Below are 24,537 nucleotides of genomic sequence, written 5' to 3' on the forward strand. Positions count from 1 at the left end.
GGAGTTGAAGCTCTTCCTGACAGGGGATTCCGCCAGACGTTCCCAGCAGACCCTCACAGAACGTTTGGGTCTGCCATGTCGGACCGGCATCTTCCCCCACCATCGGAGCCAACCCACCACCAGGTGGTGATCAGTTGACAGCTCCGCCCCTCTCTTCGCCCGAGTGTCCAAAACATGCGGCCGCAAATCCGATGACACGACTACAAAGTCGATCATCGAACTGCGGCCTAGGGTGTCCTGGTGCCAAGTGCACACATGGACACCCTTATGTTTGAACATGGTGTTCATTATAGAAAATCCGTGTCGAGCACAGAAGTCCAACAATAGAACAATAGAACAAAATATTACTTTATTTAGATGTATTCTTTCACTGATTCTTCAAGATGATGTATTTGGTCAGAATGTTTGCCGTTGGATGTGACTTCGGCTCATTAGATAAACATATTTCCTAAATCTGACCTGCAGGCGCTGAAGTGATGGAAAATGTTATTCATCATAACAGTGTCGTATTTAATAAGAATCACTGATAATAGTTTTTTGGTGAAATATTTTTTTAATGCTGTTAATAAATGCATTTGTTTTCAAAAAGCTTTTTTTTAAATATCCATGCTTTAGTATCTACTAAAAGTAAAAACATTTTATTCAATGACCTTTACACGTCATTTATATTACTTCACACAAACACTACATCCATCTGCTCCTGGTTCGGCCCCCCGGTCAAAATTTAGAACCCAATTCGGCCCGCAAGTCAAAATGTTTGCCCACCCCTGGTCTACACTGTTTGTACTATGTGTCCTCTCTGCATCCATTGCAGCCTGGTCATCCTGGAAGAGGGACCCTCCCATCTGTGGTCTCTTCTCAAGGTTTCTCATTTCCCCTAGCTGAAGTTTTGAGTTTTTCCTTGCCCTCTTGGGAGTTTAAGATCAGGGGATGTTTGAGAATATTTGCCATTTTTCACATGTCCTGAGTGTTGTTAGTCACCTAAATGTTGAACAGAGGCTGTGATTTACCAAAGTCAAATTCCTTGTTTGGCACGCTCAAACATGGCGAATAAAAACTCTTGAATCTCAAAGTCAAAGTCTGCTTTATTGTCAATCCCTTCATATGTCAAGACACACAAAGAAACCGAAATTCTGTTTCCTCTATCCCACGGTGACGAGACATAGTACACGATAGACATACAAGTAGACGACACAAAATAAAAACAAGAAGGCACAAATAATAAATAATAAATAAATATGAGTGATGAATAAATAATAAACAAATAACACAATAAATAAGAAGACCAAAACTGAGCCAGTGTGCATACAGCAGACAGTAAGCATAGCGCAAAGTACAGGACGCTACGCAGAAAGGGGGAGAGAGTTCAGATCCTGTACCTCTTCCCAGAGGGCAGAAGATCAAACAAAGAGTGAACGGGGTGACTCGCATCACTCACAATCGTGGTCGCCTTACGGGTGAGATGGGAGGTGTAAATGGCTTTCAAGGAGGGGAGTGAAGCACCAATAATCTTACCAGCCGTGTTCACTATGCGCTGCAGGGCCTTCATGTTGTAGTCAGTGCAGCTACCACCCCAAACAGCAATACAGCTGAAGAGGACGCTCTCAATGGTGAATCTTGAATCTCACATACAGGGCCGCCTTTTCCACATTCACGTACGTCCCTTTCCTCTTTTCGAACACACTAACTGATCACGTTGGTGCCTTTAAGGGCAGTCGGAGAAGTCAACGTTAACAAAAAAAATACATCCAACTTAGTTAAGAAATCACCAGAAAGATCACTATGACAATTGTGAACACACAGAAAGATAATAAATAAATGGAACATCACTCCATTGGTGATCCCATTGAGAGTCTCACATATGACGCGCGCACTTCTCTGCAAATTGTAATTCCTCAGGGTGGCGAGCAAGAATTCTCTAGCACGGGGCGTCTTTTTCTTTGCCTGAGAGAGCCTCCGCTCTTTGACAACAGTGACGACAAAAGAAAAGCACTCAGAGTGGAGCACGCCACGTTAAAGAAACTCAATGCCGGCCGCACTTGAGGCCGCAAGCAAAGACAACACCGGTTGTACTTTGGGAAAGTATGCCTCGGAGGAGGCCTTACATAAGGTCGTCAGTCGTTGTCTTCAAGAGGGTCGCGGGCGTGCCGGAGCCCATCCCAGCCAACCTGGGGCGGTAGGCGGGGGACACCTCGAAGCGGTCGCCAGCCGATCACTCCACGATCATAGTCGAGAATGTGGCAGCCATACGCCCGCCAATCTGATGAGTCACCAAGTTGCTTTGACAGAAATGGACGCTGGAGCCGTTTGGGATTAGGATGTGAACCAGCTCAGTGGCCTAGTGGTAGAGTGTCCGCCCTGAGGCTGGAAGGTTGTGGGTTCAAACCCCGGCCGGGTCATACCAAAGACTATAAAAATGGGACCCATTGCCTCCCTGCTTGGCACTCAGCATTAAGGGTTGGAATTGGGGGGTTAGATCACCAAATGATTCCTGAGCGCGGCACCGCTGCTGCTCACTGCTCCCCTCTCCCCCAGGGGATGGATCAAAATCACATGGGGATGGGTTAAATGCAGAGGACAAATTTCACCACACCCAGATGTGTGTGTGACGATCATTGGGACATAACTTTAACTTTTTAACTTTTAGTCGGCTTTGTGTTTGGAGTTTTTGCTTGCTGTTGCTGTTAAGATCAAGCCTGGCTTTTGAACAAATGTTGTTGCCATTGCTTCAGGGTTCGACTTTGTTTATGCTAGTTTTGCTTCGTAGAGTAGTTGGTGTGCCGTGAGAGATGTTCAGCTGTGCCATGGAAAATTGTCCAATGTTATTTTCGGAGTGCATTGTAAACAGGATCGCCAAACCACTGGTCGGTTAGCGCAAGGCCTGGTCAGCCACTTGCTAATCGTGCATGCGTGGCAAATCGGAGAGAAAGAGTGAAGCAATGACGGCGGTGGTGCGTTTGCGGTCCGATGGAAATCAGAGCATGCAGTTCAAGCGGAGAACCTGGATTGTTTATTTTTGACCAACATAAAATACACAGTCAAGTCGAGCCACTGTGATAGCCACTCAGCTGTCAGAACAGCAGAGTGTCTTTAAAAGTGACTTTGTTCTTATTGTCGGAATATTTATAGAGCTAGTCTAAAACAGTAAACAAAGTCATGGTGATTCTTTTGGATTTGAATCACAATCACTGTCAATAGTTAAAATCCAAAAGAATCAACATGACTGTTTACTGTAAACAGTCATTTGTAAAGCTGTTCTGACAGCAGCTGAGTGGCTATCACAGTCGAGGTGTCTCGACTTGACTGTGTATTTTGTGTTGGTGAAAAAGGAACAATCCAGGTTCTCCAGTTGAGCTGCATGCTCAGATTTTCAGCGGAACATCAGATTTTTAAAGAACGTTCACTTTTATTTAAAAAAAGAAATGCAATTTAAAGAATATTTAGTATTTATTTTATTCAATTATTTGACTCTTCATACATATAGTAGGGGTGTAAATCGCAGGTTTTGTCACGATACGATATCATATCGATACAAAGAACTACGATACAATATTTGCCGATATCTTAAAGCCTGCTGCGATTCATTCACGATATATCGCGATATAGTGCTCTACGATAGATTTTTTTTTTTTAAATAAAAAATATAGAACAATATCCTGATTTATAACAATTCATACGCAAAATCAACAAGGTACTGCAAACTCTTTATTTAGGAAATTACAAGAGTATTGTAGTCTACAAAGTGCGTATTTTAACACTGAACTTTGATGTCGTGTTTTTTCTTTAAATGTGCGGCGAGATTTGTGGTCCCTGAATATTTGATCACCGCATGGCAGGATTTACAAACTGCACGTGTCTTGTCCGTTGAGCCATCTTTTCTTTGGAATCCAAAGTGCTTCCAAACGAATGACTTGAAGCTAGGGGTGTAAATCGCGAGTTTTGCCACGATACGATATAATATCGATATAAAGAACTACGATACGATATTTGCCGATATCTTAAAGCCTGCTGCGATTCATTCACGATATATCGCGATATAGTGCTCTACGATCGATTTTTTTTTTTTTTAAATAAAAAATATGGAACAATATCCTGATTTATAACAATTCATACGCAAAATCAACAAGGTACTGCAAACTCTTTATTTAGGAAATTACAAGAGTATTGTAGTATACAAATTGCTTACTTTAACACTGAACTTTGATGTCGTGGTTTTTCTTTAAATGTGCGGCGAGATTTGTGCTCCCTGAATATTTGATCACCGCATGGCAGGATTTACAAACTGCACGTGTCTTGTCCGTTAAGCCATCTTTTCTTTGGAATCCATAGTGCTTCCAAACGAATGACTTGAAGCCCAAAGGGCAGCGAATTTCCTTCCCCGTCTTCTTGGACACTAACCATAGCGCCAGCCCAGGAGCCGCGTACTAGTTGTCGCCTCCCCCTTCACGTGCGTGCTCTGCTCACAACACAACAACGCCGGGCGCACTGCTCCCGGAGAGAGGAAGCAAGCAACAATGAACTGGATTTCAAAATAAAGTCGCGTCTAATGTCCGAGGTCAAACACGGCGATATAAATCGATGTTTACCTTTAGCATCGATGCCAATAAATCGTAGAGCATTATATCGATTAATCGATGTGTATCGATGTATCGTTACACCCCTACTTGAAGCCTAAAGGGGAGCAAATTTCCTCGTCGTTTTGGACACTAGCCATAGCACCAGCCCAGGAGCCGCGTACTAGTTGTCGACTCCCCTTTCACGTGCCTGCTCTGCTCACAACACGTTGCCGCGGCGCGAACTGCTCCCGGAAAAAGGAAGCAAGCAACAATGAACTGGATTTCAAAATAAAGTCGCGTCTAATGTCCGAGGTCAAACACGGCAATATAAATCGATGTTTACTAGGGGTGTAACGATACATCGATACACATCGATTAATCGATATAATGCTCTACGATTTATTGGCATCGATGCTAAAGGTAAACATTGATTTATATCGCCGTGTTTGACCTCGGACATTAGACGCGACTTTATTTTGAAATCCAGTTCATTGTTGCTTGCTTCCTCTTTCCGGGAGCAGGGAGCAGTGCGCGGCGTTGCTGCACATGAAAGGGGAGTCGACAACTAGTACGCGGCTCCTGGGCTGGTGCTATGGCTCGTGTCCAAAAAGACGAGGAAATTGGCTCCCCTTTAGGCTTCAAGTCATTCTTTGGAAGCACTTTGGATTCCAAAGAAAAGATGGCTCAACGGACAAGACACGTGCAGTTTGTAAATCCTGCCATGCGGTGATCAAATATTCAGGGAGCACAAATCTCGCCGCACATTTAAAGAAAAAACACGACATCAAAGTTCAGTGTTAAAGTAAGCAATTTGTATACTACAATACTCTTGTAATTTCCTAAATAAAGAGTTTGCAGTACCTTGTTGATTTTGCGTATGAATTGTTATAAATCAGGATATTGTTCTATATTTTTTATTAAAAAAAAAAAAAAATCGATCGTAGAGCACTATATCGCGATATATCGTGAATGAATCGCAGCAGGCTTTAAGATATCGGCAAATATCGTATCGTAGTTCTTTATATCGATATTATATCGTATCGTGACAAAACCCGCGATTTACACCCCTAATGTTTACGTTTAGCATCGATGCCAATAAATCGTAGAGCATTATATCGATTAATCGATGTGTATCGATGAATTGTTACACCCCTAATATATAGGAATAGGACTTTACGTCTTTTAATTTTAATATAGATGCTGGTGTAACACTTAACAGATTTTTGTTGGTGGTGTGCCTCGAGAATGAGAAGGTGTGCCGTTAATGAAAAAAAGGTTGACAAACACTGCTATAGAGCGCTGCTGTCATGGGGAGACTGATGACGATGGGACCCCACCGATTTCCACCGCGGCTGTCCTCCGCTCGTGGATCCGACCAGAGTGCAAAGACCGCCTGCGGCAGCACGGCAATGAGGCGCACTTGAACATCTGCCTGCTAGCATCCGTAGCGGGGACAGGTGCGGAAATGGGCTCAGCCCCGATTCCCTCTGTGCTCCACAGGAGGGTTTGTAACTTTTGCTTTCGTCTCAGGCGGATTAACGTTACGGATCCTAAAGTCCGATGCCTAAGGCTGAAAAATAATCCTAAAGACGCTATCGGGCATTCGCTTCGTTCAAAGGGGATTCGCTCAGCTCGGCTCGGCAGCATCGGATGATTAGGTCACGCCTGGCGCTGGCTCAATGTCACAGCTGATTGGATCCACTAATCTCCTTCAATCTAAAATGTGACGGAGGCTTTCATGTGTCCTACTCTGGCCAGCTGGTGTGCTGCTTGCTAATTTAACGAGTCGCGCGCACCATGAGCAGGCTTAGAGCTTTATTCCATCACTGCGTATGAGGCGTAGCATGCTGGCGAAGTTTGACGGGATGAAGAAAATTTTTAATTTGTCCAAATTAGTCAGATGACTTTCAGTTAGGGCACCTCACATTTGGTTCCTGCTCTATTCCGCAGGCCGGGTCGGGTCGGGCCGGGCCTGTTTTTGGGCGAGCCGGCTGAAGCTCTGCGTCCATTGTGACCAGGCGCTGGCCACGCTCTGAAAGCTCAACAGCAAGTTTTGAACAGGTTTGCTTCAATTTATGTTCTCATCAAGCAGACGTGTGTTGAGAACTGATCTTGGCACTCCCCCTATCAACCAAAGACTCGCCAAGACTTGGGCGAAGTGTACGTGTAAGGGAGTGCAGGGAGTATTTAGAGCGGAGCTGAGTGGCACTTTGATTGGCTAATGTGGAAAAAGCCCAGAGGCTCATGCATGTGTAGAACAAAATCAAATTTGCATCGATCAGGCCCTGTCTCCAAATTTGCATGCCCTGCGTGTGGCGTAATGCACATCCATTGATTGCATTCACCCATTGATTGCCTCTTACGCAATGGCGCATTGATCTGAGAAAACACTGCGGTCACTTTCAACGTGTTTTATTGCAAAACCAAGGGACAAAACTGCTTTGGATGACCGTGGCGCAGAATGGATAAAGTGCATGCTTTTTTCAGGCCAGGCGGCACTAAGAGGGAGGGAGAAAAGCGGAACACAAAGGGATGCTAGCGCCGTAAGTCTTTCAGTCAGTTGACGTGGCTTCAATCCAAACATGGGGGTTGGGCAGCCACCGATGATGAGGTACAAAAGGGTGCCGTAGCCGAATGCTGTGGCAGCACGGTCGGTCGGCCTGGCGTGCCCTGGGCGGTTGGAGGAACTTTGGCCAAAGTTCTGCCGTGGCATTTTTGAAAGCATGACAAGCTTTGAAGAAACGCTGGCGATCCACAACGATCGCCACTAGTTCCAATGTCGTTGCGTGGTGACAATGACGGCACAAAGGCGCTGCTAGAAAGCCACAGCGTGTGTTTGAAGGAAGACTCAACTTTGCGTTCTCGCCGCCACCCTTCGGAGACGGGAAACTTTGCAAGGATTGTCGGTTGCCGTCTCCAAATGGGGCGCTATTAGAGTTGCGATTCAGCTGTCAGAGATCTCGACTCCAAAGAGCGCAGACTGCCCGGGTCGGTGTCTCGGCGTGAAGCGTTGCGGCACGTGGCGTTGTGGCACGAAGCATTGTGGCGCGAAGCGTTGTGGCACGGAGCGTTGTGGCGCGAAGAGTTGTGGCGCGAAGCGTTGTGGCATGTGGCGCCGTCCTCCACCACCTCCATCTTTTCCAGAGCCACCTCGTTCTCATAGCAAAAGGAGTGGGCAGGGCCAGAGGCGCGGCGTGTCTTCTCAGCGAGCTCTTTGGCGCTGCACTGCGGCGTTCCGGACACCTCGTAGGTTTTGTCAAAGCGCGAGTAGTCCACCTTGTAGCGGTCGCGGTCTTGGAAGAGCACCGGTTCGAAGCGGTGGCCCCAGCGGATTTCACTGGCCACATAGGAGCTGCGGCACTGTGTGGTCATGGCCGTGGCCTCCACCATGCCCTCCAAGATGACCACAATCTCTAACTGGGATGTCTCCAGCTCCTGCTTGCTCATCTCGTAGAAGGGGCTGTCCACATCAATCTGGTGAACGATGGTGATGGGGGACACGAGGAAGATTCTGTCCACGCCACTGTCGAAGCCCACGTCTACGTCGGCCTGGTCCAGCGGGATAAACTCGCCCTCAGCCGTTGTGCGTGACTTGAGCAGCTGCGCCCTGACATGGGCCTCCACCAGGTGGCTTTTCCTCAGGTTGCCCACGCGCCACATGAGGCACAGCTTGCCGTCCCTCATGGCCACAGCGGCGTGGTGGCTGAAGACCAGTGTCTGGTTGCGTTTTTTGGGTTTGGCCATTTTGGCCATGACGGCGCCGATGACAAAGGCGTCCACCAGGCATCCCACAATGCTTTGCAGGACCACCGTTAATACGGCCGCCGGGCAGTCCTCCGTCACGTAGCGGTAGCCGTAGCCGATGGTGGTCTGTGTCTCCACGGAGAACAAGAAGGCGGCCGTGAAGCTGTCCACGTTGGACACGCATGTCTGCGTCTCGGCCTCCAGGTCGCCATGTGAGAGTGCTAGCAACCAGAAGACCAGGCCGAAGAGCAACCACGAGAGCAGGAAGGAAAGGCAGAAGATGAGCAGCATCCAACGCCAGCGAATATCCACGCAGGTGGTGAAGATGTCCGCCAGGTAGCGCCGGCCCTGCTCGCTCATGTTGACAAAGTGCACATTGCAGTGGCCATCCTTGCGTACAAAGCGGCTCTGCCGCCGGCGCACGTCTTTGTCACCGTAGCCGTTGGGCGCCGCGCCATCGGCCAGCCTGGTGCCGTCCTCCTCCTCGGACACCATGCTATAGCGGTGGCTTCGCACGCTCCCCATCCTCTCTGCCCGCCTCTGCTGTGGAAAACAGTCCCAGTGTTGGCCGGAGAAACGCTGCCGGACGATGGCGGCAGAGAACCTCGATGAGGGCGGGTCACTCCTCCGCTCGAGTCCTCATCGGCGGAGCGGGCTGTGGAAAGAAGAGCGAGGCTGAAGCGCACTTTGAATGTTATTGGCAGGCGCCAAAGGTGCTTGCAGGTGTGTTATCACCTTCGAACTAAATACCGTGTTTTTCCATGCATAATGCGCCCCTGTGCATAATGCGCACCCTAAAAATGGCATGTCGATGCTGGAAAAAAGCCTGTATCCATGTATAATATGCACCCAAATTTTAAAGTAAGAGTCAACTCTTACTTAAGTCCGTAAACGTAAAATTATTTTAGAAGAAATATCATCTTTGGGAACAACCGGATGTTATTCTGCCGGTCAGTATCACTGCGCATGCGGTAGCAAACTCGATAGCAAAGAAATGTTTCGGAATTGTGTAGGGTACATTGTGACAGCAAACGAGCAGGTGATCGAGCAAGTGTCTGATACGAGAGCATTGTGTTCGTATGGAGCGTGTTTGAAATGAACAGCAGAGAAGAAAGGAACAAGGCAAAGTGTTGTGAAATAAAATATGACCTGTAATACGCATTTAGGTAGAGAACTGAACTCTCGCTCTTTATATAGCTGACGTGTCTTGCGCATCCGCTCTGCGCATCTGTAATGGCGGCCTCCGTATGATATCCGGTTTGCGATGGAGAAACTAACAATATTTGACAATAACACACTATCAAGGATTGCACCATCGCATCAAACGATGTGTCGTCAATTATGAATTTTACTGACTGTGTTGGGCAGGATGGCTGAATGCGATGCGCGATTGACAACAAACAAGAAGAAAGGTGTGATTTCAAGTTTATTTCGAGGGAGATTTTCTTCAAAAATTGTTGTACTCATGCATAATGCGCAGCCCAGATTTTAGGACAATAAATGAGTTAAATTTTGCGCATTATGCATGGGAAAACACGGTAATGCAGCGCCAACTCGGGCTGCAAGACGGTATCAAGTAGCGGCGCTTGTGCTGGAGGAAAATGCAGTTGCGGTGCCTTTTTCCATGCATGGGGTGCGCTGGTATTTGGAGAGTTGATCCTTTGCGCTTTGCAAGCCTAATTCTTTTTTTAAACTCAGCCAGATTTTAAACAAGTCTAAAAGAATCAAAGCTGTCTGTGACTCCAAAATGTATTGTTATTGTCAAGCAGCTTCTATTTTCACATTCAAGCCGTACGTGTCTGTTTGTAAGAAATGAGATGCAATTGAATGGATGCATGTGACTTTCTTTCTGAGCAAAATATCTTTTTGGTGCTCGTGACCTATTCCGTCGCTGAGTGACCAAACCCGCAAAAGCTTCAATGCTCAGAAGTTGAGGCTGCTACATGGAAACTGCTTACATAAAAGCGGCACTTTCGAGATGGAGCGGGGGTGGGGTCCACAAATTAATTGGGATCGGTTGTAGCGCTCATGAAAACATAACGTTTAATTAATTAAAAAGTGTTCCCCCTTAGCAGTTTACCCCTTTTACACAGTTGCTCTTCTAAGATGAACAAATAGCATGCATGACTCAGATGTTTTTTTCAGCGATGATATCAGTATTAGCAGTACTAATTTGATTAAAAACTCCTTGGGATACATTCTTCTTGTGCTCACCTGTTGGCCCTTGCAGAGCAAAAGTGCTGTTTCCTGATCTGTTTGTGTCCAATAAATGCAACACACGCGCTCTTGTTTGGTTTGGTTCTGGCTGGCTGCTCCGCTGTTTTTATTTTCGCCCTCGCTGAGGCTGCTGCCCGTTGCACCAAATCGTGCCATAACCGTCGAGACGGAGAGGATTTTCTGTGCTTCTCTCAAAGATCCAAGCTGATTAAAAGGGACACGCGGCGGCGCGCGCGCACGCCCGAGTGCGCACGACCTCCAATGCGCTGGCCAATAGGACCTTGGAGCGACTTTTTTATGCTCAGCTAACCAAAGCATGATGCTTTCTTCTTAGAGCCATCAAAATGTTCAGGGTGCTTAAGTGCCAGAATAAAGTGACTGGCTATTTATGAGACTTGATCTGAATGTCTTGCTTAATTGCCATTGCACTGCTTACATGTTTTTTTACGTTTGACGCTTGTTGCTACTGCTAGTAGTATTTATATTATATTTATAATATTAGCAGTGTGATATTTCAGCATATCTTATCAAAAATGTATATTTGTCACGATAATAGCTTTTTGTTTCATCTTTCTTATAAACGTATGGATGATGAATGAATAAATTGAGAGGTTTGACAATGACAGCATTTAAAAATAATGACCACTGTAAAAAAAAAAAAAACACTACAACTAGAAAAAACGCTTTTTATGGCCACAAGATGGCAGTGTTTGTGTCACGGGCAGGAATGGAGCAGGGCGACAAAACGCTACTTGGACCAGGGTTTATTGAGGGAAAAGGGTGTTGGAGATGAGGATGAGGGGAACAAACTAACATAACGGCAGGGTGATAGGGGGAACCGAGAGACGAACAGACCAACTCGCAGAGGAACAGAAACTAACCGCCACAGAACTTACAGAGAGTGACAGACAGACAGAAAGACCAACAGAATAGAACTACCCAACAGGGGAGTCACACGCAGACAGGACTTAAATACACGACAGGTAATGAGAGGCAGGTGATGGTGATTACATTATGGGTAGACACAGGAGGGGAGGGGCGAGTGCACAGAGACGCGAACAGAAACCATGACAATTAACTTAGACACATAATAGAACGACCAGAGACGAGTTGTGACAGTTTGAGCTGCCGCAGAGCTTTCCATTGACTTGTTCTCTAAACTGGTGTTGAGAGTGGACGTGAACATGAAAAAAAATAAGCGTCCCAGTTAAAGACTTTATTTTGAACATCCAAAAGCCGTCAAAGCATAAATAAATCCGACATCTGAGCATCTCCGAAGCTCCGTAGACTACAAATGGGTTTGCCGGATGACCTCCTCCATACGGCAGCGGCCTCTCTTGCCCCGTAGCGAGCGCAAGAGGCCAGGTGGAGCCCTTCCCCGGTCGTACTGCTCAGCGCTCAGCATTGGGGTGGCCACCCACGCCGTCTGGTGAAACAGCGCATAGTCCGCCTTGTAGTGCTTCTTGCCCAGTTTGAGCATCTCACGGAAGCGTTGCGCCCAGCGGATATCGGCAGGTGTGTAGGAAGTGCGCGTCTGGTGGAGCGTGCCGGTGGAGTCGCCCATGTAGGTGAAGGACACCAGCAGCTCAAAATCCTCCTCCGGAAGCCCCTCTGGGCCAATGTGGTAGAGCGGACTGCCCGCTTGGAGCTTGTGCACGAGAAGGACTGGCGTGGCGAGGATGAGCTCCCGCTCCTGGATGTCCACATCCTGGTACGACATCAGCACGGGTCCCCGTGGTTGCTTGGAGTGGCGTACGAGCTGCGCCCTGGCCACACCCTCCAGGATGTGATTCCCTCTGAAGTCTCCGAGCCGCCACGACAGACACAGGACGCCGTCCCGCCGGTTGACCACGGCCACTCTGCTGAAGCCCACCGTCTGACCCCTTTTGCGCGCCGACGCCATTTTTGCCACAACAATACCGATGACGATGGTGTCCAGGAGGCAGCTGGTAACGTCCTGAATGGTCACGGCCGCCACGGCCACCCCACAGTTTTCTGTCACGCCCCTGAAGCCGTAACCGATGGTGGCCTGGGTCTCCATTGAGAAGAGAAATGCTGACGTGAAGTCATAGACGTTGAGCACGCAGGGGCCACGGCCACCGTCGCCATGCACATACGCCATGAGCCAGTAGCAAAGCCCGAAGAACAGCCAAGAAACGATGTAGGACAGCGAGAAGAGCAGGAGCATCACCCGCCAGCGTATCTCTACCAGCGTGGTGAAAAGATCCAGCAGGTACGGGCTCCAGTCTCCGGGCACCTTGCGGAAGGCCACGGGGAACCCGCCATCCTTGCGCATGAAGCGAAGCCGCTGACCCTCTGCGCCCACGACGTGAACGCTGGCCAAGCAAGTGTCGCCAGGCGCCTCCTCGTGCCTCTCGGTGCTCATGGCGACCGGGTCGGGCGCCCTGCCAAGGCCCAAATGTAAAGTTAAGGATCGAGTGAAGGCTACTGCAGCCTCCATTTGGGTCTGTCAATGGCCGCACAATTGCTGTCGGCCGCTCACAGATCACACGGACAAAACTTGCCCGCTGCAAAAGCAGCGCATCGTCGGGTTGACGAGCGGCACCGCTTTGAAAAGCCAATGCGCTCCGAAGGCCAGTCTAGACAAAGTCTCGTAATCGTCCGATGCGCTCCCAAATGAAAGGAGTGGACTACCGCCACCCTAGGAGCAAAATGTGCGCAAAATGAATGGGTCACTGCTTCTGACACCACTTTCTGTGTTCAGGGAAGCAACCGTGCCTCTGGCGAGACTCAACAACTGACCTTGAAGAACAATGACGACATTTCTCACCAGTTGATTATTGACGAGAACTTAGTCGACTGGCTTTCCAAAGCAACTGCAGCTCAGAATGCCGATGTTTTGTTCAAGATGGATGAACGCCAAGAACATTCTCAAAAGGCGCTGCAGATTGCATGCATCGTTTTGGGGATCGGCACCTCGCTCATGGGCGCCGAAGAGTGGCCTTGCAAAGAAAGACAAACCAAACTGACAGCGACTTTTCATCTTTTTTTTTCTTTGCGCATGTCAATTATTATCCCAAAACCTGAACTGCGCCCCACTCATATCGGTGCTCGCAATTCACCAATGTTGGGATATTTTGATCGCTTTCCCGGACTCTATCAAACGCTGCCATCTAGACAGCTGCTCTGTCAGAGCGCCATGTGCCGAGAGCGGGGTCATTGGCCGAGGGCATTTATTTATGTCTTTATTTTCATGGTCTGATTGTGTCCCCCGGGAACATCTTGCTGATAAGACCACATTTACGACTAGCAGTTCTACTTTTACACCTTCAGTATTGACATTGCGCACCCAAACACACGTTGAGCCGTGCAAATGGAATTAAAGTTAATCAAATGAAATGGAATTTTCTGATTGCCACGCGAGGATCCCCAAAATAGTGGTGACAGCAACGATGTTATTAGAATCGTGACTGGCCACCATGAATTAAATTGCACAAAAACGTCAATGTGCTTCATCTCAATGGCCATTGTGCCCCCCCCCCCCCCCCCCCCCGGGCAAAAGACGGTAATATGAGCTGTCTGATATTTTGGATCGCCGCCACTATGTTCAAATTTGCTTTTCAGTTCAACCCACCGCACTACATTCAATCTTGAACTGGATTTTCTACAAACAACGATAGTGACAACCGAAGCTCTTGCTACTTGTCGGTCAACGTTGCGTTGAGCAAGCGCATGGATAATAATAAATGGCATTCAAAGTAGGACAGTAAGACTCAAGTCATTCCAAGAAAAGGAGCAAATTGAGCAGAGCGCGCAAGCAGTTTTCGATTTTCAACCATGTGAATGGTGTCCCGGTGCCATTTTGCTGCTCTCGGCCGTTGGTGGAAATTCGCCTCGTTATAATTTCAAGAAGGACAAACTCGCTCAGTGATTCTGGTTTGGTCCGCGTTTGAATGAGAAGCGACTTACTGGCTTGCGGTGTCAGCTGATGGTTCCCCGGTGTCTGAAAAGCACGACAACTGGGGCCTCAGTACTCGAGTCCGCGTCGACCTTCCTGATATCACGGCAGCCACCATGTCCCTCTGAAGACAAACTGGAAGAATTTAGGGCCTATGGAGCAATTTAGAAAAAAAACAAACACAAATAGTCTGTCCTGTTCTTGTTTGCGTCCAGGTGTCGAAGTCCGAGTTGTATTGTATTGCTGTATTGAGTCTTCTGGGGCCCGCCGCCGCCGATGGGCCGATTATTAATGGGTGATTTAGCGGCTTTTTTCCCTCCAAGCATTTCCTGATTGGTTCGAGAGAAAGTTAACCTTTGCTCCGCGACAGGTGCAGGTGGGTGGGGGAGAATAAAAGTTATCATTCCGTGTTGGAGCGTATGCTTGCTATTTCAGGTGTGAGGATCTGCAAAGACAGATAAGAGGCATTCCTGAGCGATAACCTTTTTCATAGTACCTAACAATTGACTTGCAGAAAGTCATATAAACAGGTGCGATTAGAAGAAGAAATCGCAAAGTAACATGCTAACAAAAGAGCTTCATTTGGATCTGGCTAATAAGAAAGTAGTCATGTATGTCATTGAAGTACTGTTTTTAAGTACATCCCTACTCAGAGGCTTTAATGAATGTTGGGGAGGAGCCAAAAATAGCCTGGACTGTTCGCCGGATGTTACAGAAAGGCTTTGCCTCGCGTGCGCGTCGATTTTCCTCGTTTGGGAGTGTAAAACGAGACCGTCAATGCAAATGTCAACGGGAAAAGCGCTTTATTTACGCATGACGGTTCAGCGAGCCGGTTTGTCAAAGTCAACGCAAGTAGAATGACACGCAAGCGCCGAATGACAGGTCTAAAAATTGACCGCAAAGTCTTTGTCGGGCCTTCGTGACTGGAGGATCAGGCTTCGTCGGGCATTGTGCGGCAGAAAGACAAACAGCAGCTGGCGAATTGAGGGCGGCAGTTGTTGTTTGAGCAGTGGAATGGCGCAAGTGCAGTGGCGCCTATTATGCGCGCGCGCCTATTGTGGCTGCCACCACCGCGCTTCGGTGTCAGCCACCGCTCGCCTATTTAAGAGTCTGGAACGCCAGAAGACGACCAATAGGTTGGACGTGGCAAGCGCTTGATTGTGACTCGGCTCGCCATGCAAGCGCAAGACGGCCGCGCTCTGTGGAGGGCGGCGCTTCTATGGACGCTTCTCTGCGGAGGTAAGCGGCGCAAGCTGCGTTTTGAAGCTGCAAGGGCGGAGCTGCTTTGGCGTCAGAACACAATGAATTCAACACAAAGGTCAGGAGATTGAAGTTGGGCTCCCGGTCGGAAAAGAGAGGAGACGTGTCCTGATTTGCTCCGCTGGAATATATAGCTAGAATAGTGGGTGAGAGCGGAAAGGTTTAAAATGTATTTGCTTGAAGATGGAGCACACGCCACGCCACGCTCGGCAGCAGATGCGCTCGTTTCTGAGCTGCGTCAAAGTGCGCTTTGCTCTGTGCTTCTCCAGGAGGCGCCAGTGATAACTGCACCAGCCGCCGATGTCTGGCCAACGATCTGGTCAACAGAAAACTAATAACTCAGCCACAGAGTGAAAATTGCTCTGAGTACATCTACGTGTCATCCATCGAGTATCAGACCATCAAAGTTGTGAGCGCCTCGTGCGGACGCGCACGCAAGTTGTCTTCTCCATGCCTTTGAGTGTCTGCCTTTCCCTTCCAGGACACAAAGAACCTCCGTCTCGGCTGCCGTTTACAGGCGACAATTGTAAGCAACGAGACGCGTGGTTCAAAATGGAGTGACGTCGAGCCAATGTTCAGGTCGGCCGTTAACTCGGATCGCACCCGCAGGAATGGACAGATTACGATTTGTACTGGGACCCGTCCGTTTACCCCTATGAGGAGGTGATTCTGCCCGTCAGCAAAGTCTGGACGCCCGACATATTTGTGACCAATGGGTGAGGAGAGCCATTGTGCAGCCGGGACTTTGCTACGTGCCGCTCTCTCTCTCTCTCTCTTCAGCATATCGTCAAGCACGCAGAACAGGTTCCGTGACCTGATTGTGTTCAGCAACGGCACCCTGCGCCACCGTGTGGTGATGGCAGCTGAGGTCAACTGCGAGTTCAACCTCTTCAACTACCCCTTTGCTGAGGACGAATGTCCCGTGGCCATCCAGACCTGGTCTTCCCAAGGTAGGCCACTCACGTCGCCGGAGCCGTTCCGTGCTTGACGTCAGGCTGCCCTGCACCCAGGATGCGGCACCTTCATGGAGATCGGCGAGGTGGCGGTGTATGATGGCAGCCACGGCGACTGGGAAACCTTGGGCGCTTACCTGGAATCGCCATCCGATGAACAATTCTATATCTCGGTAGGTCGGCGCGCAAATGGCTCGTAAATGAACTTGAAGCAAATTAGAAATTTGGCCCTTAATGTCGCTTCAATATTTGAATGTGAACAAAAAGCTACACTGAGAATGGCGAACCCATAAAAAAGAAATCGGAAGGTGAGTGCCAAATAGAATGGAAGGGCACTCTGTGAGCATTTGTTGGGTATTCTGCATCCACGTTTGGCCACCGACTGCGTCCAGGTGATCTTGAAGATCCGGCAGCAGAACCCCTTTATCACGCTAATGCTTCCTAGCATTCTGCTCATCCTGGCCGACATGGTGAGCTTCGCCTTGCCGCTGGGCTGCGGCGAGCGCAATTCCTTCAAGGTCACGCTGGTGCTCAGCTTCACTATGTTCCTGCTCATCCTCAACGACCAGCTGCCCGGTGACAGCGAGTGCACTCCCGTCATAAGTTGGTCTCCGAGTCGCCGATGTGCCTATCTTCGATACGCCTGCGTGGCCCACCGTGCAGCTTTGCGCTTGCAGAGAACCACTTTTGCGTGTGCCTGGTCTTGCTGGTGGTGAGCATGCTGGTGTCCATGGTCCTGACACGGGTGGCCATGGACGGAGGCCTCATCTTCTGCTGCTCCTCCGGAAGAGCCAAAGCTGGTGACGGGCAGAGAAGGGCTGACCAGGGTGAGTCAGTGAGTTTGGGGCGTCACATATTGAACTCACCGCTGCATAATTTGTGAGCCTCTTTGGAGACTTTCTAAAAGGAGCCACTTTAATTGGTGTGTGCCTGATTTACTGTTTTTTTCCATGTATAATGCGCCCCCATGTATAATACGCACCCTAAAAATGTCATGTCGATGCTGGAAAAACGCCTGTACCATGTGTAATACGCACCCAAATTTTGACTCCTACTTAAGTCCGTAAACGTAAAATTATTTCAGAAAAAAGATCTTTGGGAACAACCGGATGTTATTCTGCCGGTCAGTATCACTGCGCATGCGCTAGCAAACTCGATAGCGAAGAAATGTTTCGGATTTGTGTAGGGTACATTGTGACAGCAAACGAGCAGGTGATCGAGCAAGCGTCTGATACGAGAGCATTGTGTTCGTATGGAGTGTGTTTGACGTGAACAGCAGAGAAGAAAGCGCATCTGTAATGGCGGCCTCCGTATCATATCCGGATTAAAATAAATATATATATATATATATATTATTTTTGTACCCATGTATAATGCGCACCCCAGATTGTAGGACAATAAATTAGTTAAATTTTGCGCATTATACATGGAAAAAAACAGTAATCGTTGAACAAACATGACAAGTGTGGAGGCCCGAGCTTTCAGCCATATGCATTTTCTCTCAGCCATATCGTGATCATCACTATCTCATGATCCTAAGTAGGCGAGTTACTTCTGGCTGTTTAGATGACAAAGCGGACATGAGTGTCATCCGGCTGGACAACTCTGAGGAACAGCAGATGCACAGAAAGTTGATGGACTTCCTGGATGCCATCAAAGCCAAGGAAGCGGAGTGCGAGCGCAACAAGGCGCTCGCAGACAGGATTGACAAAACCTTTTTCTGGTTCTATTTCATTCTGGGCACACTGTACTTTTGCGCTATGATTGTGGTGATGGTGAAATACAAATGCGAAGTGGACCACTTGGATTTCTGGTAAAAGCCAGTGGTGCCAAGTAACTGAGCACGAGTTCACTACGTTGATCGCCTTTTCGTGTGTCTTTCGTTGCCCATGTCGAATTTCCCACTGCACGTTTAAGCCCGTTGTTGTCGTGCTACCACAAGCCCACGTGATACATGAAAGTCTTTACATCCACATTTGTTCAGAACAAATACAGAAAGGGTCCGTGCTCTCAAACGACACTGCATCGCTCCATTACCTGTTATCAGTACCGCTTGTCCCCCACGGGGATCGCGGGACTGCATGTTTTGCAAACACCGTAATACCAATACTATCAATCGGACGCTCAGGCGGTTTAAAGCCAGCAATCTGAGCAGTAATTGTACGCGAAGCGAGCTGCATTTCCCTCGCGCACTACGAACTACAACTCAACTCCGCCCAACCGCGACGTTGACATAAATCAAACGAGCGGACACCAGCGTTGGCTACACAACCTGCAGTTGTATCAGGTAGTGATGTGCATTCCAGTTCTTTTAGGTGAACCGAATCTTTAGAATCAATTCACTCAAAAGATTCGTTCAAAAGAATCGTCCAACAGACACACACTGATCCGTTTTTTTTGGTTGTTTTTTTTACACAACATCCCGTGGAAACAACCCATACACATGAAACAATACAACTACACCCCCATTATTATTATTATATAACAACAATTGGCTCAGGTAATTAACACTTTTCTTTCTATAATTCAACACCTACACACTGATCCGATGGCAAGTCCCTCACCCGGTCGTGAACGGGATGTTGCGTCACTGACACGTTCCCGACGGGAGATTACGTCACGGACTCGTAAACTCCCGCCTCCAACTATCACTCGTTGCTGATTGGTCGTTCGCGAAGATTAACGAATGAGTGACAGACAGCATTGCCGCTATGCCATATCCAGCCGACACATTATGCCGACATTGATGTTTTAATTTTGTATTAGTTGGCTTGTAGTTGGTGTTATTATATCGAATGTGTTTGTGTTAGAATAAAAGGTTGAAAAAAAAACGTTATCCCGACATTTATTAATTTTGGGGACACCAATTCATATAACAACGTAAAACACATATTCATATTGTCATATAAAGCAGTTAAACCTGATTTTTATGTTTTGATTGGCGGATATAATAACAAGGAATAAAAAACCAGACAAGTTTTAACATAAGTGTTTATTAAAATACTACTACTACTACTAATAATAATAATAATAATAACGAGAAATATGGAGCTTGCCATGAATTTTTGGAACGTGTGAAAGTTTGAACGAGGTGAATCGGTTGAAGCATGTGGGAGTAGTTAGATGTTAAAAAAGTGGGAGGAATAAGTTGTTTAATAATAATAAAGTAGAATACCAATGTGTGAAGGCCTTCGCTTTCACACAATAAAAGTACATCTCAAACCAGCAATCTAATGTGAAACTGCAGTTGATATATTGGATAACCATATTTAGGCATATACAGTGGAGCCTCGGCTTTCGAACGTCCCGGTTCTCGAATAAATCTGTATTCGAACAAAAAATTCGAGATTTTTTTGCTTCACATGTCGGACCAAATAAAAGTTAAAGTCCCAATGATCGTCACACACACATCTGGGTGTGGTGAAATTTGTCCTCTGCATTTAACCCATCCCCGTGTGATTTTGATCCACCCCTGGGGGAGCAGTGAGCAGCAGCGGTGCCGCGCTCGGGAATCATTTCGTGAAATTCGGTTGTCGAACCTCGCGAGATGAGCCGAGAGTGTCGCGTTTCGGGCGTAAGGATTCAAACAACACTTTGTAGAGCAACTAGACGGTCTTTATTTGCGTCTCATATCTTCTCAACTCGCAGCCATTCCACATCACCGGAACACCCCCAACCCCAACTTCCTGTTTGGCCCTTCAGAATAAAACAGCAGTACAAACACTTAACACCACATCCCCCTTTCTTTGCAAACATGAAGACGTACTAATTTTGTATGAAGGAAAAACTTTTTCTTTTCTTATAACACCACTCTTAAACATTTCCTTTTTCTTTTCATGTAACACCACTCTTAAACATTTCCTTTTTCTTTTCATACATACATGCTTATAAATCCAGTTTTTGTGGCCTTGTGACAACACGGCCAAACCTTGTTCTGACAGGACTTGTTGCCTTTGGAGTTTGGACAGGGGACTCACTTATGTTTGGTGTTGGTAAGGTATCCTCTGTTGGACTGATAGGTGTACTTGGGATTGCCATCTTTGGTGTAGTTTCCGGCATTGGCAGTAGATGATGTCTATTTCTCCTGATGGCTCCGGAAGGACCTTCAACCAGGTAAGAGCGGGGTGCTGAGTGAGAAGAAATGACAGTCCCTTCACTCTTAGTGTCCGTGATCCATACCGGTTGTCCTGGTGACAGTTGAGGAAGATCTCTCACACGATGTCGCCTGTTGTACCCCTCACTGTATTTCAACTTCATCTCTCCTTCCCTTGACGCCACAAAGCCCTTGTTCGGTAGACTGGGAACAAGTAACGAAGGGAGCTGGGGCACTGGAGTGCGAAGTCTTCTTCCCATTAGAAGTTGAGCTGGGCTATATCCATTAGCCAAAGGGGTCGCTCTGTAAGCTAAAAGTGCAAGATACGGGTCTTTTGCCTTCTTGAGTAGTCCCTTCACCGTTTGGACATGACGCTCAGCTTCACCATTGCTTTGTGCAAACCTTGGACTGCTGGTCACATGTCTGAAACCGTAGGCTGCAGCAAAATCTTTGAACTGTTGGCTAGAGAACTGAGGTCCGTTGTCACTGTAGAAGAATTCCGGAATACCATGTCTGGAAAAGATTGACTTCAGGTGTACTATAACGTCTTCTGATCTAGTGGGTGTCAGTTTAGCTATCTCCACGAATCTGGAATAGTAGTCCACCAGAAGTACGTAGTTGCTGTTGTTGAGTGTAAAAAGATCTGCACCTACTTTTTGCCATGGTCTCTCTGGAAGCTCGCTGGGCATTAAAGGCTCCACTGGATTGACACGTTCTTTAATGCACGTGGTGCAGTTTTTCACAAGCTCATTTATTTGGCTACTCAAACCAGGCCACCACACTGCCTCTTTCGCTCTCTGTCTGCATCTTGACATGCCCTGATGTCCCTCATGGAGAGCTACCAGGACTTTGTTGCGCATAGTGGTAGGAATAACAAGTCTGGTGCCTTTCAGTAACAGTTTGTCATGGACTGTTAATGTGTCTCTGTGTGGCCAATATGCTTTGATTGGACCTATGAGACGGCTGTAGTCTGGCCAGCCTCTCTGGCAAAATGACATGAGTTCCGAACATACACTGTCATTTTTTTGCTCTTCTTTTAATTGTGTGATATATGTCGAGCTAGCAGGTAGGTTTTTGACTATTTCGTTCACATAGATGTTTGTATCATTTAGTAGTTCCTCCGTAGCTTTAGAGTCTGTCTCTTGATTGACAGGTGCGCGTGACAGTGTATCCGCAGTGAGAAGTGCTTTTCCTGGGGTGTGTGAGATAGAGTAACTGTACCTCATGAGCCGTAGTCTGAACCGTTGAATCCTGGGTGGAAGTTCTGTTAGTGCTTGTTGTCCCAACAGGCTGACAAGTGGCTTGTGGTCAGTCTCTAGGGAAAAATGTCTCCCGATGAGAAAGTCTTTGAATCTTTCGCATCCCCACGTTAATCCAAGCGCTTCTTTTTCCACCTGTGCATATCTCTGCTCAGTCTCTGTTAAGGAACGTGAAGCATATGCTACTGGTCTCCACTCCTCACTCTCCTTCTGGAATAGGACTGCTCCAAGTCCATAAGACGAGGCATCTGCCGACATTTTCAAGTCTTTGTTTGGGTCATAGAGTGTGAGAACGGGAGTGGATGCCAGCTCGTTTTTCAACTGATCAAAAGCGTTCTGCTGCGCATGGCTCCAAACCCACTGGTTTTTCTTTGACAGCAGGTCTCTCAGGGGCTTGTCTTTTTCAGCCAGACCAGAGATAAACTTTCCTAACTGGTTAACCATTCCAAGAAAGCTGCGCACTTCACTGACATTTGACGGCTCCTTCATTGCTATCACAGCTCTTATTTTGTCCGGGTCTGGTCTGACTCCCTCAGCAGACAAAATGTGTCCCAGGAACTTCACCTGTTGCGTGCTCAGTTCACACTTGTCCATGTTTAGCGTGACACCGGCCGCTTGAAGTTTGTTTAGCACTGTGTGAAGTCTGGCGTTGTGTTCTGGTTGGTCCTTCCCCCAGATGAGGATGTCATCCATGTGACAAACCACGCCAGGCAGCCCATTAAGTAATCGTAAATCTACATTCTGTTTTACATAGTTCACGCTAGGAGACGCAACACGTTCACTGACTAATCCGTTGATGCACGGAAAGGCAGTTCACCCAATGACTCGTTCGCGAACGGGACAGTCAGGATTCGTTCGCTCTGATCCGTTCTCGCGATGAACTGGAAATGCGAATCACTCACTCACTGGTTCGTTCACTCACAGATTCGTTCGTTGAACGGGAAATGCAATTCACGACTCGTTTGTGAATGAGAATTTACGTCACTGACTCGTAAAATCCCTCCTCCATCTAATGCTCGCTGGCGCTGCTGATTGGTCGTTCACGAAGATTCACGAGTGAGTGAGTGACAGACAGCATTGTTGCTATGCCATTGCCGACACACATTATGCCGACATTGATGTTTTGATTTTGTATTTGTTGGCTTGTAGTTGATGGCGTTAATATACCGAATGTGTTTGTGGGTGACTTAAAGCTTGGGGAAAAAAAACGTTATGCCGACATTTGTTGTTTTGGGGGGGCAATAACTCATAACAACGTAAAACACATATACATATTATCATATAAAGCAGTTATCAGTTCATCGTGAGAACGGAGCAGTGAGGGAACGAATCCTGACTTTCCCGTTCGCGAACGAGTCATTGAGTGAGCTGCCTTCCCGTGCATCAACGGATCAGTCAGTGAACGTGTTGCGTCTCCTGGCGTGAACTATGTAAACGAGAATGTAGATTTACGATTTACTTATAGTAGGTTTTAAATAACGTGTATGCATATATATGCCTAAATATTGTTATCCAATATATCAACTGCAGTTTCACATTAGATTGCTGGTTTGAGATGTACTTTTATTATTTTTATTATCCATACATCCATTTTCTGTACCGCTTAGGCCTCACGGGGGTCGCGGGCGTGCTGGAGCCTATCCCCGCCGTAGGCGGGGGACACCCTGAACCGGTTGCCAGCCAATCGCAGGGCACACAGAGACAAACAACCATACGCACTCGCACTCACACCTAGGGACAATTTGGAGTGCTCAATCGGCCTACCAAGCATGTTTTTGGGATGTGGGATGAAACCGGAGTGCCCAGAGAAAACCCACGCGGGCCCGGGTAGAACATGCAAACTCCACACAGGGAGGGCCGGAGGTGGAATCGAACCCGCACCCTCCTAACTGTGAGGCGGACGTGCTACCCAGTGCCCCAACGAGCCGCCGTATTATTATTATTATTATTATTATTATTATTATTATTATTATTACATTGTCATATAAAGCAGTTAACCAAATGTCAGATTTTTATGTTTTGATTGGCGAATATAAAAACAAGGAATAAAACACCTGACAAGTTATAACGTAAATGTTTATTAAAATACTACTACTACTACTACTCAGTGAGTGCGGTTGGTGAGGCACTGACTCAGGGTCAGATTTACGAACGTACTGTGTGACGCTAAGGCACTGACTCACAAGTCAGATTTACATGCATACATGGTTGTTATCCCATTCTTGATTACATTTATTAACATTTTAAACCAGGGCTGTGGACTCGGTCGGATTCTTGCACCGAGTCCGAGTCCGGCCTCTTGACCACGAGTCCGAGTCCGGCTGTCCATTTTTTCTGTTAATTCATGTGACTGCTTAGTCTTTATTCAAGGCTAATTTAGATCAAAATCTAAATAATTACAACAGTTTTGTGATGGCTTTGTCTTTATCAAACATATAAACGAATACAATAAACAGATACTTTCAAGTTTTAATCATTAATTACACCATTATAGATCAGACATTTATCTAAACACAAATAATTAGTGACGACCCCA

General features: G+C 47.3%; 3 protein-coding genes across 4 annotated transcripts; 1 reads left to right on the forward strand and 2 right to left on the reverse strand.

Moving 5' to 3' along the window:
• Positions 1-6,979: 6,979 nt before the first annotated feature.
• LOC133170529 (inward rectifier potassium channel 2-like) lies at positions 6,980-8,949 on the reverse strand. Its single transcript, XM_061303517.1, has one exon. The coding sequence runs from the start codon at positions 8,823-8,825 to the stop codon at positions 7,488-7,490; it is 1,338 nt and encodes a 445-aa protein (XP_061159501.1). The 5' UTR covers positions 8,826-8,949; the 3' UTR covers positions 6,980-7,487.
• Positions 8,950-11,645: 2,696 nt separating this feature from the next.
• On the reverse strand, positions 11,646-15,143 carry LOC133170700 (inward rectifier potassium channel 16-like). The gene is made up of 2 exons (XM_061303815.1): positions 14,448-15,143; positions 11,646-12,922 (listed from the first exon to the last, which is right to left on the reverse strand). Exons 1-2 carry the CDS (start codon positions 14,552-14,554, stop codon positions 11,806-11,808), a joined length of 1,224 nt encoding a protein of 407 aa, XP_061159799.1. The 5' UTR covers positions 14,555-15,143; the 3' UTR covers positions 11,646-11,805.
• Positions 15,144-15,533: 390 nt separating this feature from the next.
• LOC133170699 (5-hydroxytryptamine receptor 3A-like) lies at positions 15,534-18,486 on the forward strand. Of its 2 annotated transcripts, XM_061303814.1 has the most exons (9): positions 15,534-15,675; positions 15,966-16,105; positions 16,178-16,222; positions 16,306-16,412; positions 16,477-16,646; positions 16,707-16,822; positions 17,042-17,252; positions 17,327-17,476; positions 18,216-18,486. In XM_061303814.1, exons 1-9 carry the CDS (start codon positions 15,612-15,614, stop codon positions 18,464-18,466), a joined length of 1,254 nt encoding a protein of 417 aa, XP_061159798.1. In that variant the 5' UTR covers positions 15,534-15,611; the 3' UTR covers positions 18,467-18,486. The 2 variants fall into 2 exon arrangements, with proteins under 2 accessions (XP_061159798.1, XP_061159797.1); XM_061303813.1 differs by having other exon boundaries at positions 16,178-16,359.
• Positions 18,487-24,537: the final 6,051 nt, after the last annotated feature.

Source organism: Syngnathus typhle, linkage group LG17 (assembly GCF_033458585.1).
Source record: "Syngnathus typhle isolate RoL2023-S1 ecotype Sweden linkage group LG17, RoL_Styp_1.0, whole genome shotgun sequence".
NCBI classification, from domain to species: domain Eukaryota; kingdom Metazoa; phylum Chordata; class Actinopteri; order Syngnathiformes; family Syngnathidae; genus Syngnathus; species Syngnathus typhle.

Excerpts from the sequence above, each read along its gene's own strand:
- LOC133170529 (XM_061303517.1), bottom strand. The coding sequence starts at position 8,825 with ATGGGGAGCGTGCGAAGCCACCGCTATAGCATGGTGTCCGAGGAGGAG.
- LOC133170699 (XM_061303813.1), top strand. The coding sequence starts at position 15,612 with ATGCAAGCGCAAGACGGCCGCGCTCTGTGGAGGGCGGCGCTTCTATGG. Across the intron at positions 15,676-15,965 it reads ATGGACGCTTCTCTGCGGAG|GAGGCGCCAGTGATAACTGC; the intron begins GTAAGCGGCGCA and ends GTGCTTCTCCAG. Across the intron at positions 16,823-17,041 it reads ATGAACAATTCTATATCTCG|GTGATCTTGAAGATCCGGCA; the intron begins GTAGGTCGGCGC and ends GACTGCGTCCAG.
- LOC133170700 (XM_061303815.1), bottom strand. The coding sequence starts at position 14,554 with ATGGTGGCTGCCGTGATATCAGGAAGGTCGACGCGGACTCGAGTACTG. Across the intron at positions 12,923-14,447 it reads TCAGCTGACACCGCAAGCCA|GGCGCCCGACCCGGTCGCCA; the intron begins GTAAGTCGCTTC and ends GGGCCTTGGCAG.